This window comes from Lampetra fluviatilis, chromosome 1 (genome assembly GCF_964198595.1).
Source record: "Lampetra fluviatilis chromosome 1, kcLamFluv1.1, whole genome shotgun sequence".
NCBI lineage: Eukaryota > Metazoa > Chordata > Hyperoartia > Petromyzontiformes > Petromyzontidae > Lampetra > Lampetra fluviatilis.
Window position 1 is genome coordinate 40654676 of NC_136275.1, and position 16055 is coordinate 40670730.

Consider the following 16055-nt stretch of genomic DNA (forward strand, 5'->3'; position numbering starts at 1 on the left):
ATTGTCCTTGAAACTGATTTTTGTTTGCATTTTGACTGTAAGTATTGTGGTTAATGCAGACATGAATCCTTGTAAAAATGTTTCAGTTTTGCTGCCAGAAAAAAGTGGAAAAACCCCATTATTATATTTTGGTACTGGCAAAAGAGGTCTAATGATGGGTATATTTTTGCTTTCTGGTTCTATTTCTCGGCTTTGTTGTGCCTGACTTAATCAACTCCCCAGTGGGTATTTACTGCCTGGACTTGGAAGCCCGAAGGCCCGGGGGTTCTGTTGCCTACTGGACAGCGTCAGCTTGCGGAGTTTACGACCGGTAAAAGTTTATTTTAGCAGGAGGACCGCGGGAAGGTTGTCGTCTCCCTCCTGGTTGACTGCAAGCGTCTCACCGATTCCAACCTGTGAGGTCCCGGGGTTCAACCTTCCACGGAGGAAAAAACTAGAGACAACCCTCGACCGCTTGAGGGTCAGGCCACGGGGCTAGATGTTGACTACCTCGCCTGGTACGCAGGAAGTCGTGGGTTCGGTCCCGACCCTGACGCCTGCTGCTGTATATTTGGAGTTTGCATCTCACTCTCTCCTTGGTCATGTGGATTTTTCCCGGGTTTTCCCTCCACGTTTAGAAACAACAACGTCACACGTTTAGTGTATTTGGCTGCCGCTATAAATGTCCACACGACGATGAGCTACTTCGTTGAGCTCTCATTTGTGATAGCCAGGTCGCTTCTGATCAAATAACTATATAGCTCAGGGGACCTTACCTGGTAAAAAAAAAAATTTGTTTAGTTTAAATGTTTGCAGCCACTCGCCCCACGGACAGACCACGGGGAGCAGCCCAAATTGTGACTGCGACCACCACCCAAGTCAGACGATGGCCCCATTCTACCCAACTCCTGCCCCTGAGAGATGCATTCGTGGGGGCATAGCGACCCCACTCCACTCTGCCTCCTCGCATGAAAGCCGTTGAAGGGATCGCGAACCTTGACATCAATCTGTAGCCGCTTCCCCAGCCGTACGAGGAGGAGGAGGAGGGAGAAGTCGACCACCAAACATCAGCTCCAAATCCAAATCCATTTATCTTCCCTACATCGCTCTTCTCATTTCACCCCAGTTACGCCTTGTTTTTGGCTACATGTATTCGTCTTATCTCACTACATGTGTATCTCTCGTTAACATCTCTTCTGCCATCACCGCTGGGATTGTATACAGTGGGAAGGGGGGAGCGAGGGGTGTAGGGGCTTGGGGGTTGAGGGCTCCCAGGGGGCCCGCACCACAGCACTCGGCAAGGTCGCCCTCGTCACACACAAAGCGCTCGTCACAAACAACCCACAATCTGTCGCTGATCTCGTCAAGGAGCGTAAAGCATCATCACGCGAAATACGCTCATCCTCGAAGCAGCAACGGCAGCCGCTTTTTGCTCAGCCATCGAACAAAGGCGGTAGTCATCGCATCATCGCGCGCTTTCAGATGTGCTTCTGTGGCCGTCTGGAACGCTCTTCCTTCCGATATTAGGAAGCTACTGGAGCTATGCACGTTTACATTATCTACATTAACAAACTCATTTCTTTAGAAATGATTTTTGTGTTAATTTGTTGTCCTTCCCCAGGCACCTCCGATTATAACGATTGGCCTACGTATGGTGCGAAAGAAGTTCAACGTACGTACACACATACACATAGGATGTCACACTGTGCATTGAAAGGGATGCGGGAGAGGAAGGGGCTTAGGGATATAAGTCCCTGCGTTTGACCTTCCACGAAGCTCGTGGTCCACCCTCAACCGCATCCACTGCACAAACCATGGCAGTAGATGCGGGTTACCTGATGATGCACAAATGGGAAATTAAAAACCCTCCAGTAGAAGCGTGCGACCGTGGTCATCCAGAACAGAGACCGTGCAACGTGTAACGACGCAACGCCCCGATCCGCAAATCCGAAGGGGACACCGCAGCGACGATTCACGACTCCGCTACTGCTCCTGACGCGGCTGCCTGGGCTTGACCAGCTGCACGTGGCATTGCAGCCGTCGCTCTGCGCCTACATCAGCAGCAGCCGCACCGCAATAAGAAGTAGAATAAGGGGTTTAGCGCTGCGAGTGAGGACAGCACCACAGCACTCAGACTGGGCCACACGCGCCACTTCTGTAAAACTGCACTGTCCCCCACGCTCGCCCACTGAAAAGGCCAGGAGTTTGTTTTCGTGGGTTATCAATTACGAGCTCATTCATATTTAACGTGCGGGACCCGCCGGGTGCACGGGGGGGGAGAGGTGGCAAGCGTTCACCGCGGCCAACCAGGCCTCCCAGGAAAGAAACGTGATCGCCTCTTCAATGGTTCAATTTACACTTCAACGGAGGAGGCTTTTGGGACTTGCCAATTAAAACTAAGATAAACTACTACTATAATTTAGTTGTTGTGTACCAGGTCAGGCCCTCCACTGAGCTATACGGCTCCTTTTCCAGAAGCGAACCCGGGCAGATCACAAATGATGGCTCGGCGATGATCACGGCTTGATCGTCGCCTGGAGATTCGTGGGCGTCAGCCGGATACTCCAAAGGCGTGGATGTTGTCTCTAAAATGGGATCTGGTAGGAGGGCAAACAACAAAAACCTGGTGGTTAATGGCCCCATGCACTGCTGGGGGAGGCGCTTGGGGTGGTTGTGTGTGACTACGCCGGCGTGAATGTTTTACGCTGCATTTTTTTTTTCGGTGTCGCGGTCTCGCGCCCGGGACATCGTGGAGGGATTCGAGTGAGATGGCCGTGAGTCAAGTCGGGGGGTTGGCTGCGGTTCTAGGCTGCTGGATTTATGATGACCCTTTGCCACACACACGCGTACAAGTCTGAATAAACAGCAGCTAAAGACATACAAAAGACCCCCTCCCGTGTAGCCTTGACAGACTGTTGGAGCAAGTGCGGTTAGCGAGTAGCACCACGCCCGGCCGCCTTTGTCTCCCCAGTGGCGATGTTTAACACACCACAGCAGGTACTCATTTGAGGCTGAGTCGACCTAGTGGAGGCCCGGGACCGGTTCAAATAATCGTCACCGGTGTTGGCCGTGAGCGGGAATCGAACTCGGGTGGCCGGGTTCCGAGCACAGTGTTGTGCTAACCGCTGCACCACCGCTCCCCGTAGGCCCCCCTCTGCCCCCCACGATGTTTCTATGCACACAGGCGTAGCCCATGAGGTTGTCTGCAGCATTGTGTGCACGACAGAGTTCGTGAGGCATGGATTATTATTGTTGTTGTGACTCAACACACAGCAGCAGCAGTCACTGCCACCTACTGGGACGAGCAATGCCCCAGGTCACTGGGAAATTAACAACAAATAATCTCAACAACGCTGTGCGTCCTTTAAAGGAAAGGGCCCCACATCGGCGACGTTTCAGGCATTGGGCCCTCATCGTAGCGCACAGAAAGCCCAGATAGGCCTCTCTATGTACGCGCCTATTTTGAACTTTTGCTTTGAAGGCCACGGGGTTATTGACAAATAGTGCTTAGTGTTTTTTATTTATACTTTTATGTATGATGATCTTCTTTCGCACCAGACGGAGCCAACCGCGCTAATTGGAGGTGTGGGGGAAAGACAACAAACTAGACACAAAACCAGTGATAAAGAAACGAGTCTTAAATCTACTGGTAGATGATGATATAAAAGTGCATAACTTCCAGTGGCTTCCTAATACCGGAAGGAAGAGCGTTCCAGACGGCCGCAGCAGCGCATCTGACAGCGCAGCGCGCCGATGCGGTGACCACCGCCTTTGTTCGATGGCTGAGCCAAAATCCGCAACCCCAAACACGCGTGTGCAACACTTTGCCACCGTTTGTTCAATTGTTTGGCTTGACAGCGTCCGCGTGTCTGATTCACGAGTAACAATCCGCACTGATTGCAAACTCTCTTCCCCAGCCACGCTGGGGCCTCCCTCCTCGTGGCCACGATGAGTTTCCCCAAATGCGCCTCACCGTGCTTCTCCCACCGCTTCGCGTCGTCGTTGAGAGGGAGTGCTCTCGACAAGGGCGCAAATTCACGCAGCAGCATTTGCTCAGCGAGCCCGGCTCTGTTGATGAGACCCCGAAGGTGGAAACTGGCCCGGAGTTTTCTCGCTGAAACAAATGCTGCTTCATAAAATTGGTCTGGCAAGTCAATAGGCAGATGGACTAAAACAACATTTGTGTACAATATATATACAAAGACAAGAGTCGCCTGTGTAGCCTCAACAGACTGTTGGAGCAAGTGCTCTTAGCGAGAGAACGAGAGGTTGGGTGACCAGCACCACGCCCGGCCGCCTTTATCTCCCTCCCCAGTGCCGATGTTTACACATCGCACCAGGTACTCATTTGAGGCTGAGTCGACCTAGGGGAGGCCCAGGACCGGTTCCGTAATCGTCACCAGTGCTGACCCTGAGCAGGAATCGAACTCAGGTCTTCGCCGGGTTCATAGCGCAAAGCGCTTACCACTGCGCCACCGCTCCCCAGATAATATAATGTAAATATATAAAACACAAAGATACCCCGTATAGCCTTGAAAGACTGTTGGGGCAAAGTGTGGAGACACAAAACGAATCTGCTTCGAAGAGAGATACGGGAGAAACCACTGGGGGACCTCTTGCGTTAAAATGTGGGGCGCCATGGTGGCTAGGAGATGTTAACTACCTCGCCCGGTATACAGGAGGTCGAAAGGTTTGATCCCGACCCTGGCACCTGCTGTATGTTTGGAGTTTGCGTCTCTCTCTCCCTGTGGTCGCGTGCATATTTATCCGGGTGCTCCAGTTTTTCCCTCCACATTTGGAATCAATATGCACTACAAATTTCCACGCGATAAGCCGCTTTGTTGAGCTATCATTGGTGATAGCCAAGTCGCTTCTGAAAAAAGAGCTATACAGCTCAGTGGGGGCTTACCTGGTAAAATAAAAAAAAAACTCATTTAGTAGTTTAGTTTAATCCATAATCAAGGTTTTTTGGGTGAGATCATGTATAAATATAAATGTGTCGTGAAATCTGCCACCACCCGACACAGCCAATTAGTAAGGTTTGTCACGTACACAAAACATGGAGAAATCCTCCTCCTGTTTCGTTCTTAAGTTTAGTTTCACGTGGCCCTGGTTCGTCGTCCCGACGCAGCATCTTGGCAAGCGCCACTTACAACCGCGTTTGCCTCCACCGCTGCCGCCACCACCTCCACCAGCACCACCGTCACCACCACCAGCACCACCACCGCCACCACCACCACTGTCACTACCATCAGCACCACCACCGCCACAACCACCATTGCCACCGGCACCACCACCATCACCACCACCATCACCACTACCACCGCCACCACTACCACCGCCACCACCGCCACCACCAGCATCCTTAAACGACCACCGCGGTGGAGGGCCCGGCGCGGTGCCTCTATCGACGTGATCGACGAGGACGAAGTCTCCGTGAAACCAGCCGAGGGTGCTTGACGATGCGGATGCACTCGGCGCTGCACCCGGGCGGAGAGGAGAGGGAGGAGGGGGGGAGGGGGAGGGGGGTGGTTCTGTTTGTGGCTGACCATGCGGATCTTCTTGAAGTGAGTGTTCGACCTCCCACCCCACTCCCCCCGGGGTCCCCAGCAGGCCTCCAATGACCCGACTCGCACAACTCTGGCCGTCGCCTGATGATGCTGCTCGTTGTTGTAATTACCGGCAAAACGTCACGGTAACCGAATTAGAAATGTTTTGGGTTTACTCTCCAATGCACCGGTGTGCTGAATTAGTAACGTAATCGGCATATTTTGTTCACGTGACAACCCTTACTATTTGGATAAGCCCATCATCACGTCGGGGGTCGATAAAGCAGACTACTTTCCGGGAAGTCATCTGAGCGCCGAGGTGGCGAGATGTTAACGACCTCGCCTGGCATGCAGAGGTCGTGGGTTCAATCCCGACCCTGACGATGCCTGCTGTATATTGGGAGTTTGCATGTCCCCTCTCTCCCTGCGGTTGCGTGGATTTTTTTCCCAGGTCCTCCCGTTTTTTCCTCCACATTCAGAATCAACATCATGCGTTTAAATAATTTGGCTACTGTGAACTTTGACGTGAATAAGCCACTTGATTGAGCTATCATTTGTGATAGCCAGGTCGTTTCTGAAAAAATATCTATATATGTAAGTGGGTCTTACCTGGTAAATGAATACAAATTTGTATTTGTCCTGGGAATGTGGAATATCCACAGCTGGTTAAGAACATAGTCAAGTTAATTTTTACTTGCTTAAACACGTGACGCGTCTGGCACAAATCTGGCACTCAAAGCGCCACCAAATTCCGGCTATAGGAGACTTAAAAGTTATCAAGCCCAGACTGAAAAACATACACGCACCTATTCTCACGGAATATCAATGGGCAGCTTTACAACGTATGCCCGTCAATCACAGTGCCTGATAATGTGACAGCTGGCTAGAAACACAGTCCTTCGAAGGAAGCCACGCTTTGCTTATATCCAAAGCAGTGTGCTTATATTAGACGTTTTTCTTTCCCTCCTTCCCTGCTCCCCACCCGTGTAATGTCAGCACTTGTTGCTTCATGAGCACTCTGCTTATGCAAGGTGTGCTTATATTCAGATTATGCTGGATAATCTTACAACGGAAACAAACTGAAACAAAAGCTCTCTCTTACCGACCTCTGGATGTATCATGTGTCATCTATTTATGTGTGCAGCATTCCCGTCCCCAAGATCTTGGCGAGATGCAGCACTGACACCTGATGTAAATCCATAGATCATCATCAGCAGCAACATCCGCAGCCATGGTTTATCCACTGCTGGATGGAGACGTCATCGACAGCGTGGCCATCTATCGCGATCTGACGATGCCAAAATCCATCTCGCTCCTGCACAAGAATTAATCTCATTGCTCCATCTCCTGCTGGTGGTCCTTCGGGGCAGTTTCTCTGCTTCACGCAGTACTCTTCGCTCGCACGATACAGGACACGCATGCGTTGCATTCCACCAGGATTTTCATTTATTTATTCGGTGATGCCGCTGCCGCATTGGTAGTGTTGATAAAGCTGTGGCCTTAAGAAGTATAATATACTTCATGACGTTCCGACCAATGTCCCATCTTCATTGCATATCGAAAATCTACATTTCCCACGGCTGATTATAACATCATATGTCACCTTGAGTGTGCGTATGTTTCAGGAGAGCTTTCAACAGCAACTTATGACCATGGCAGCAAAGGTTTACAGAGAGTTCATCTATAAAATGTGATCATTGCAATGCTCAACATCCTTGCAATTGTACATTGACACAATTATATTAAAACTACAAATATGTTTTTAGCTTTTATTTTATCAGGTAAGGCCCCACTGACCGAGGCAGTTCTTTTTCAGAAGCGACCTGGATATCACAAATGAGGGCCCAACGAAGTGGCTTATCATCATCACGTGGACATTTAGAGCAGCCAAATACTCTAAACGCGTGGTGATGTCGATTCTAAATGTGGATGGAAAAAACCGGAGGACCTGGAGAAAAATCCACGCGACCACTGGGAGAGAGAGACACGCAAACTCCAAATATACAGCAGGCATCGTCAGGGCCAGGATTGAACCCACGGCCTCCTGCATACCAGGAGAGGTAGTTACTATCGCGCATTACTTAAACCATTACTTAAAACGTCACTTAACAGCAACGGATGGGGTGGGAGAGTGGTGGTGCAGTGGTTAGTGTGCACGGCGCTACGAACCCAGCCACGTGAGTTCCATTGTCATAACCACGACTCACATCTGTGGCGAGTGATATCTTGAGCCCGTATCTGAACCCGTCGCTGGGTTCGTCAGATAACCTCCATGACCCCCAAGGCATGGAGCGGCCTTCATCCAGCAGTGGATTGCTAGAGGGCTATAAATGATGAGCATGTATGCACGTTTCATCACTGCAATTTGCCATGCCTTACCTGGTAAGATACAAACTAGTTTAATTACTGGCGAAACGTCGTACTCGGATTGTAAATGTCGCGGGTTTACTCTCCAACACACAAGCGGTGTGCAGTACTAGTAACGAATTGGCCACGTTTTGTTTACTAACAAACCTTAGCTAATTGGTTGTGTCGGGTGGTGGCGGGTTTAACGACACATTTCTATTTACGCGATCTAACCCAAAAAAATATATTATGGAAAACTGGTTGATAGTTTAGTTTAAGTCGGTTGAGAGTAATGCGTTGCGGTTGCCAGAGCAGACAATGTACCACGACGATACGATTTTGTATTTCACCAACAGCAAGGCCACACTAAGCTGTACAGCTCTATTCCAGAAGCCACCTGGCCACAAACGAGAACGCTCCACGATAGCGGCCAATCGTCACCACGTGGACATTCATAGCAAGCAGCCAAATAATCTCAAGGCGTGATATTCATTCTAAACGTGGAGGGGGGCATTCAAACTCCAAATATACCGCGGGCATCAGCAGGGTCGGGCTCGAAAGCCACTCGCAACGCAGCTGTAGATTCCACACGGGCACCGCAACCCCAACACAACTCGGCCCGGGGCTCGTGTCGTGGTTTTCCGCACCCCACGAATCGGGGTTCGCATTTCAAGCGCTGAGCCTCGGGCGCGCTCTCTCGTTACCGTCGCACGCAAATTGTCAAAAGTCGCTCTCGCTCGCGGTAACCCGCGTCGATGCCACCGTTGTTGTATTCACCCATCCATCTATCTAGAAGGCATCGTCATTGTCTGGGTGCTGCAATTTAGACAACTTTGTCCGAACGCGAAATTCTACAAACGTCAACGCGCGCACATCGCAAACCAGTCGCTCTCATTTCTCGCGAGCGGAGTTGTCCAGCCAGGTTCCAGAAAAAAAACCACCGCATGATATTTAAAAAAGAAACACCGAAACACCACAATCACACAACAAGTTGCGGGCTTCGCACTCACGCTCTGCTGACGATGAGCCGCAGGGCGTCCAAGTTGCCGTGGTACGCGGCCCACAGAGTCGGGGTCATGCCGTCCTCGTCCGGCGCATTTAAATCCTTTTTAGTCGCTTCTCTCAGGAGGTCGAGGTAGCCATCCCTGGCAGCCTTGTGGTACGTGTCGTTCATCCTTTACTCGTGCCAAATGTTGTTGTTTGTTTGTTGTTGTTGTTGTCTTCCTCGTTGCGTCCGTTGCGTAAACAAGCCGTCGCGGGAGGCGTCCGTGGCGTCTTTCAGAGGCGGCTCCTCGGCGGGGCATTGGCGGTGGAGTGGCTCATGACTCACACAACCGCTCTCCGTCTCTCTCTCTGGGGCTCCGCGTTCTCTCCGTCTCTCTCTGATGCTCTTGCCCACCGCCAGGGGACGGCTTGTGTGTGTCTGTGTGTGTCCCTGTGTGTGTGTGCCTGTGTGTGTGTCTCTGTTACGTCACACGTCACCTCGTTGTCACGTGGCGGCTATCTCGTGTCGTCTCCGTCGTCTTTGTTCCCTGCCTGGGTGTGTGGGGGGTAGATGGAGGATTAGGAGACACGGGCATTTAGTGAAACAGCACGAGCACTCAACCACCCCACACCGCACCTCGTGTTCGCAGTGGAGTGTGTGTTGTTGTTGTCTTTGTTGTTGTGTTGAACTTGGGGAGACTTAGAGAAGTGATGGCACGCTTCTGGGGATATCCGCAGCATCGTTAGAGATGGCGTTGGCTTTGGGGAAGCCTTCATCCAGCAGTGGATTGACCATGTCTGATGGTGAAGATGATGATGGCAGTGCGAGTGTTTCAAAATAAATACATTAATGGGCAAAAGCCATTTTTTGATTAACAATGATTGTGATATTAACTATTCTTGATATGGGTAGCGATAGGGGTAGTGATAGGGGTTGTGATATGGGTAACGATAGGGGTAGCGATAAGGGTAACGATAGGGGGTAGTGGTAGGGGGTAGCGATAGGGGTAGTGATAGGGGTGGTGATATGAGTTGCGATAGGGGTAGCGATAGTGGCGGGGCTAGGAGAGACATCTTGTCGGGCTAGGCAGTAGCAGCAATCTCTAACTAGTTACGATGTCCACACACCACAATGAATCAACGTCTCCATCAAGCACGCACGATATTCGTGGTGAACATGCAAACGGACTTTGATGACATGAATTGTGGCCGACACCAGAGACGGCCTTATTTTTGGCCTCGCCGAGTCTCTCCCATCGCCCGCTGCACGTCTGTGGACGGATTCTTCAGTCAGCCCCCATCGTCGGTCGACGCTTGAGACTTGAGAGGAGCGCTCTTCACTCACGTTCAGGGGGGGGGGGGGGGCACGTTCGTCCATGAGACATCGTCAGTGTTGAGGGCCGCCACCCATTTGAAACCATTGGGTGGGTCAGTTTAACACGTCATAGGGGCTTTCGCCACCGATAGATCGCATCAATATAAATGTGGCTGTCGGATGATGAGGCTGGTGGTTGTTGTTGTTGTTAAACGTCTCGGTACTCGAACTGTAAATGTTGTCGTGGTCTTACTCTCAAACACACAGCACCGGTTAGTGCTGAACCAGTCACGAATTGGCACGTTCTGTTTACGTGACAAACCTTACTAGTTGTCTGTGTCGGGTGGTGGCGGGTTTAACGACACATTTATATGCCGTCGATCTAACCCAAAAGCAACCTCTGTTATGGAAACCATTGGGAGTTTGACAGCAGCACGATGATGATGATGGGGGGAGGGGTGTTGTCACTCTGTGTGTCTTGTCGGGGGCCTGCACGTCAGGGGCCGCGCTAAAGGTCACCAAGGGCCGTGCTAAAGGTCACCAGGGGCCGCGCTAAAGGTCACCAGGGGCCGCGCTAAAGGTCACCAGGAGGTCGTCAGCGGCTCTCGGCAGAGGCACTGCACAGGTGTATTATTGAGTCGTGCCCTCTGCTGGTGAGATGTGGGATGTCCTTATACTCATTTTCAGCACTTTAAAAACACTTTGACCAGGTGAGGCCCACTGAGCAAGTGCGAGTGAAAACTAAAAACGATTCAACTAAACTATTTTTATTTTATTTTACCAGGTCCCACTGAGCTGTGTAGCTCTTTTTCAGAAGCGACCTGGCTCTCACAAATACATTACTATGACGTCGTATATAAATCAGCCCCCAGGCCTGTACTGAAGAAGCTTGACCCAATGATTCACTCGGCCTTAATATTTTCACTGAACTGCCCATATGGGACCCACCACTGCGATTTCTACATTGGGTCAAACTTAACATCTCTTCATGATCGACGGGTTGTGCATCACATCTTACTTATTCACGATGTACTTACAAAAAATCAGCAGACTACCTGCTGGATCTCCTCATTGTTTCGAAGAACAAATGTGACCTAAGGTCTTTGTTCATTTACCAGCTTCGCATTCCTCATTGCCGTACAAATACTGGAGGAAGGGCCTTTGCTGTTGATGCCCCCAGGGTCTGGAACGCTATCGCCAATAAACTGCAACTTGGATCACTACCTTTGAGATCTGCACTCAAAACTGCTCTTGAGCAGCTGTACATCCCTCGGTGCCACTGCTATGCAGAGTGGCCTGAAATCAAATGCATCGCTCAGGATGACCGCTGCAAAGTATGATCTTGAGTTTTGATTATAGTGTGCTGATCTTTAAAGGTGCATTGAAATGTTTTATACTCCTGCTGATACTCCTGCTGTTAGGCAGTGACTCATGCTGCCAGCTATGGCTACAAAGTTAGGTCGTACATGTTATGTCTATCGTTTATTTTGTCCTATGGTCACTGTTACATTGTTTGTATAGCTTTATTTGGGTGATTTCGAAAACGTATGGTTAAGCCATGTTTGTTTGTTGAAGTACGGAGTTAGCCTGATTATTTTAATCTAAATTGTCTTATGATTGTTATTGTTTGACTTGCAACCCACTGCGATTTTTGTACACAGTGTTGATATGCGGTGCTTTTTTATGGAAGACTTTGCGGTTTTTTTCTGGATGTTTCTGTTGCGCGTCGTCACTTTACGATGTTCTTTGTTCATGTTTTTGTTTGTTGCGGTTGCACCCGAGTCAAGAGCCGCATGGCTCACAGGGCTCTACCTAATACATGAAACTGAAAGCTCAACTAAGTGACGTATCATCATCACGTGGACATGTATAGCAAACAAATACTCTAAACGCGTGGTGATGTTAATTCTAAATGTGGAGGAAAAATCCGGAGGACCCAGAGAAAAATCCACGCGACCACGGGGAGAGAGAGAGAGACACGCAAACTCCAAATATACAGCAGCAGGCGTCAATTGTGTCAATCCACCGCTGGATGAATGTCTCAAATCTGTGCCGCGTTTGAGGTGTGGCGGATGTCTGGCCCCACAAAGAGCGCAGAGAGACAAAGTGTCAGTGAGCTGGCACGGTAGGGGGCACTGGTGGTGCATCTGCCAGTAGTCATCTCAGTCAACCCATGGCACCTGCTGGGTCTGTCCCGTGACCTCTGCCAGCAGTGAGCTTTCGACACTTAACGTGACGGCCTGCAAGGGCACCTAGCCTGGCACAAGCGCCGTGAGGACGTCAACGCCACTTAGCGGCGAATGGCGGTGGTTGTTGTCGTGCTGGTTGATGAGAAGTTGGTGAATGGAGGGGGTGGGGGAGTGATTGAAGAGTGAGGGTCTGTGATTGTTCAAGGCCACGTGAACGGTTTCCCACTGTAGCCGTAGACAAACCCACCTCGTCTTAGTGATTAGCCAACTCTGACTGTTCATAACCGCACTCCAAACCCACCCAGTACCCTCTATAAGGAGTCGGCAGGGCTGTGCAATTCAAACATGCAGCTCGTGCAGGATTGCACAGCAACATTCGACTAATTGGCTTAGCAGATAAAAAAAACATTTCGAGAAATAATTCAACGCATTCAAGACGAATGTTTTGTTTGAAACACTTTATTGACATATATCGTCACACACATGATTGCATTTTTAGTTGTGAATGTTTTAAAAAAGATGATTCTCAAAATTGCATAAGCTCGTCGTCGGAGCGTGGCTAAGCGCTGGGCTGAGCAGCATTTTCCTTCTTGTAGAGGCTGATGGCCAGGCTCGCCGTGGACACATCGATGCCCATCGCCACGCACGCGAGCGAGAATCCGATGGACGAGTTGAAGCCGCCCAAGTTGACGAGGAACACCACGAAGCAGATCACGGTCAGGAGGACCATGAAGGCTGCGGAAGCAACACAGTGGCGTCACAGTCTGCACATTCCAAGTTCGTATGACTCTATGTATGTGTGTGTGTCGAACTTCTTTCACACCCTACGTAGACCAACCGTGCTAATTGGAGGGGCCGGGGGAAGTACAACAAACTGAACACGAAAAGCAGTTCTAAAGAAATAGGTGTTCGATCTAGATGATGATTTAAAGTGACTTCCTAACATCGGAAGGAGAGCGTTCCAGACGGCCGCGGAAGTGCATCTGAAAGCCCCGCATGATGCTGCGGTCGCCACCGCCTTTGTCCAATGGCTGAGCCGAAATCCGCTGCTGCGAGGGCGACCCGAGTTTGCGTGATGATGGTTTATGCACCTTGACGAGATGAGCGAGGTAGCGTGGTTAGTTTCTCGCGAGCACATTGTGTATAATGAGCGCGACCTATAACGCCGTTTTCGTTCAGCAAGAGGTCCCGTCGAGTAAGCGAGTTGCAGTCCTCGAGCCTTGTCTCATGATGCCGATTGAAACTACCGGAGAAACGTGGCCACCCGGTTGCTGCAAGTGTTTGGATCGCGATGCGTGCAAACATCGCCACCAGGGAGACAGAGGCGACCGGGCGTGGTGCTGGCCACCCACCCTCTCGTGCGCCGTTCCAGCCTTCATCGGTGCTCGCTAACAGCACTTGCCCCAACAGTCTGTTAAGGCTATACGGGGGGGGGGATCTTTGTCTTTGTACACGTCCTGCCTTGGCTTTGATTGGCCCTTGCCGTGCAGTGCCGTTGATTCCGCCGTCTCAGTGGGCTCACCTGCACCGCCGGCCAGGCCAGATGTCAGCTTTAGCAGCAGGCCCATGTCGTGGTATTTGAAAAATTTGAGAGCCATCGTCGTGGCCGCTGCCACACTCATCAGCACGCTTAGAATCGCGAAGGCCCTCGCCGCTGTTCCACACAACAAGAACAACAACAACAACAACAAGGAGGGATGAAGGGGGTTAGTGATGGGCGGTGGGGTGAGGACAGGGAGCTGGTTGAGAGGGATCTTTCACTCATGGCACCTGAGATCCCAAAATCCCCGACACCTCAAAAGACGTCACCCCGCACGCGCAGACCACGGGGCAGCGTTCGCACCCACGTGCAGCCCTCGAGCCAGTCGTAGACATTTCCAAATTCCATCTTGCCATGGCCGAGGTTTGTGTTCCCCTCTCTCTACAATTGGCGACCACCCTTGAGACCTTCCCACCGCGCCATGCCGGAATAACAACTCGGCCATCACCGTGACCCAACCGTTGACATCGTTTTCACGCTGTTGGGTTTCTTCTTCTTCTTCTGCACGTTTAAAACAAATGTAAGACCAAGAGGAGGTGACCCCCCGGTGGCTCGGAGCTCAGGGTGCCGGGTTGGCACTCCTGGCACCGTGGGGGTCACTGCCGGGGCTGCCTCTCAGCTTTAGTTCACTTTGGTGGTCTTTCCCCTGCCCATCAACGACTGCACACAGCAACAGCAACAACTCCTAACCCCGTCAGATTTCATTTGAGTTTGTACTCAATCTGGCTACATTCCACGCCTGACAAATTACAAAGCAGTCGCGACCCCCGATCTACGCCCTCCCACTTTGCGTGCTCGTACTCGAGATTGGCGAACTCTACCACAAAGGCCCAAAGTTGTTGTGACGTTGCACGGCGAACATTCAGGCTCCAGACGGCGACTACAAGGTAATGCATCTTAACACGTCAATAAGTGCACAATTGTGGTGAAAAAGTGTGGAGAGACCGCAATGATAACCAAGGACAGCACCTCTCCTTGCCCCCAATGAGCGTAACAAAAGCTCTTCAGCTCCTGAAGCTCCCAAGGTGCGCAGCTAAACGTCGGACTTCATCCAGAACAACAACACGAAGACAGATCGGGGAAAGCCACGCAGCCACAACCACACCAAGCCACGCAGCCACAACCACACAAAGCAAGGCAGCAGCAGCAGCACCTCCTCATGGCGTGGACTTGTGCACGGCACTCACCGTGGCAGCTGCCCGCTGGACATGCATAACTCACGCAGTTGCTTGTGCAAAGCTGCCACAGCCCTATGGATTCACCAAGCGCCGCGTGCCAATTGGGAAGAGCCGTGCTGACCACCGCGAAGATGACGCTGAAAGCCGCGGTGGCCAGGGTGACTTTTTGGAGCAGTTTTGGGTCTGCCATGTGGCCTTTTTCAACAACAACAACAAAAACAACAACAAAAACAATTGGGGTGTCCCCTTGTAAATACGTCGAGCGCCCAACGCGAAACCAGCGGTATGTGCACACGCGAAATCCCGATCCGTCCCGTGGAGGCCCCATAAATAAGAGTGTGGAGGTCACGTGTCTGAGCCGAATCGCGGTGATCATCTCCTTCCTGCCACCTCGTTGATGTAAGCAAGCACCGTGGGGTTGTGAAATCGGCGTTTGGCCACCGCAGAGCTGATTTGATGTCACCGAATCCCGTCCACGCGTCCGGCCACTTCTCTTTTTCGGAAAGCTGCACGTCCTGTTTGTTGGTCCGTGATGAGTGCCGATTTTTTTCGTGTTATTTCATTTTTTTTCTTCCAACCCGAAACGTTCAAACAAGGTCGTGTGAATGGCAACGCTGGGCGAGCGGTGGTTTCAAAGCAGAACGTTATCTTGTCACGACTGCCTTAGTCAAGTTACAGGAGGTGTTTGCAGCGACGATCTTAGGTAAGGCATGGCAGAAGTGAAAACTAGGAGGAAAATGCCACAATGAAATGGTACATATTAACAGTTAAAGTAACTAGCGGTAAGTACCCGGCATTGCCCGGGCAAAAAAGGCAGACACACACATGCAGTTACACACACAAATTGACTGTAACACACGCATATCGACTCACACATACATACATAGACTGAACAACAACAACCGCCATTCGCCAGTAAGTGGCGGTGACGTCACGACAACACTTGTGCCAGGCCATGTGCACCTTGAGGCCACG

At 51.0% G+C, this 16055-nt stretch overlaps 2 protein-coding genes across 3 annotated transcripts in view; both read right to left on the reverse strand.

Moving 5' to 3' along the window:
* Positions 1-9211, reverse strand: part of USH1G (USH1 protein network component sans) — a 13290-nt gene extending 4079 nt beyond the window's left edge. For both annotated transcript variants that reach the window (XR_013637382.1, XM_078862989.1), the window contains exon 1: positions 8885-9211. Coding sequence is in view for 1 of the 2 variants with exons in the window: in XM_078862989.1 (XP_078719115.1) it covers positions 8885-9048 (164 nt within the window). In the remaining variant the exon portion in view is untranslated. The remainder of the gene's footprint in view (positions 1-8884) is intronic.
* A 3646-nt stretch (positions 9212-12857) lies between these two features.
* LOC144942954 (uncharacterized) lies at positions 12858-15559 on the reverse strand. The gene is made up of 3 exons (XM_078870059.1): positions 15090-15559; positions 13885-14016; positions 12858-13097 (listed from the first exon to the last, which is right to left on the reverse strand). Exons 1-3 carry the CDS (start codon positions 15454-15456, stop codon positions 12922-12924), a joined length of 675 nt encoding a protein of 224 aa, XP_078726185.1. The 5' UTR covers positions 15457-15559; the 3' UTR covers positions 12858-12921.
* Between the last annotated feature and the right edge of the window lie 496 nt (positions 15560-16055).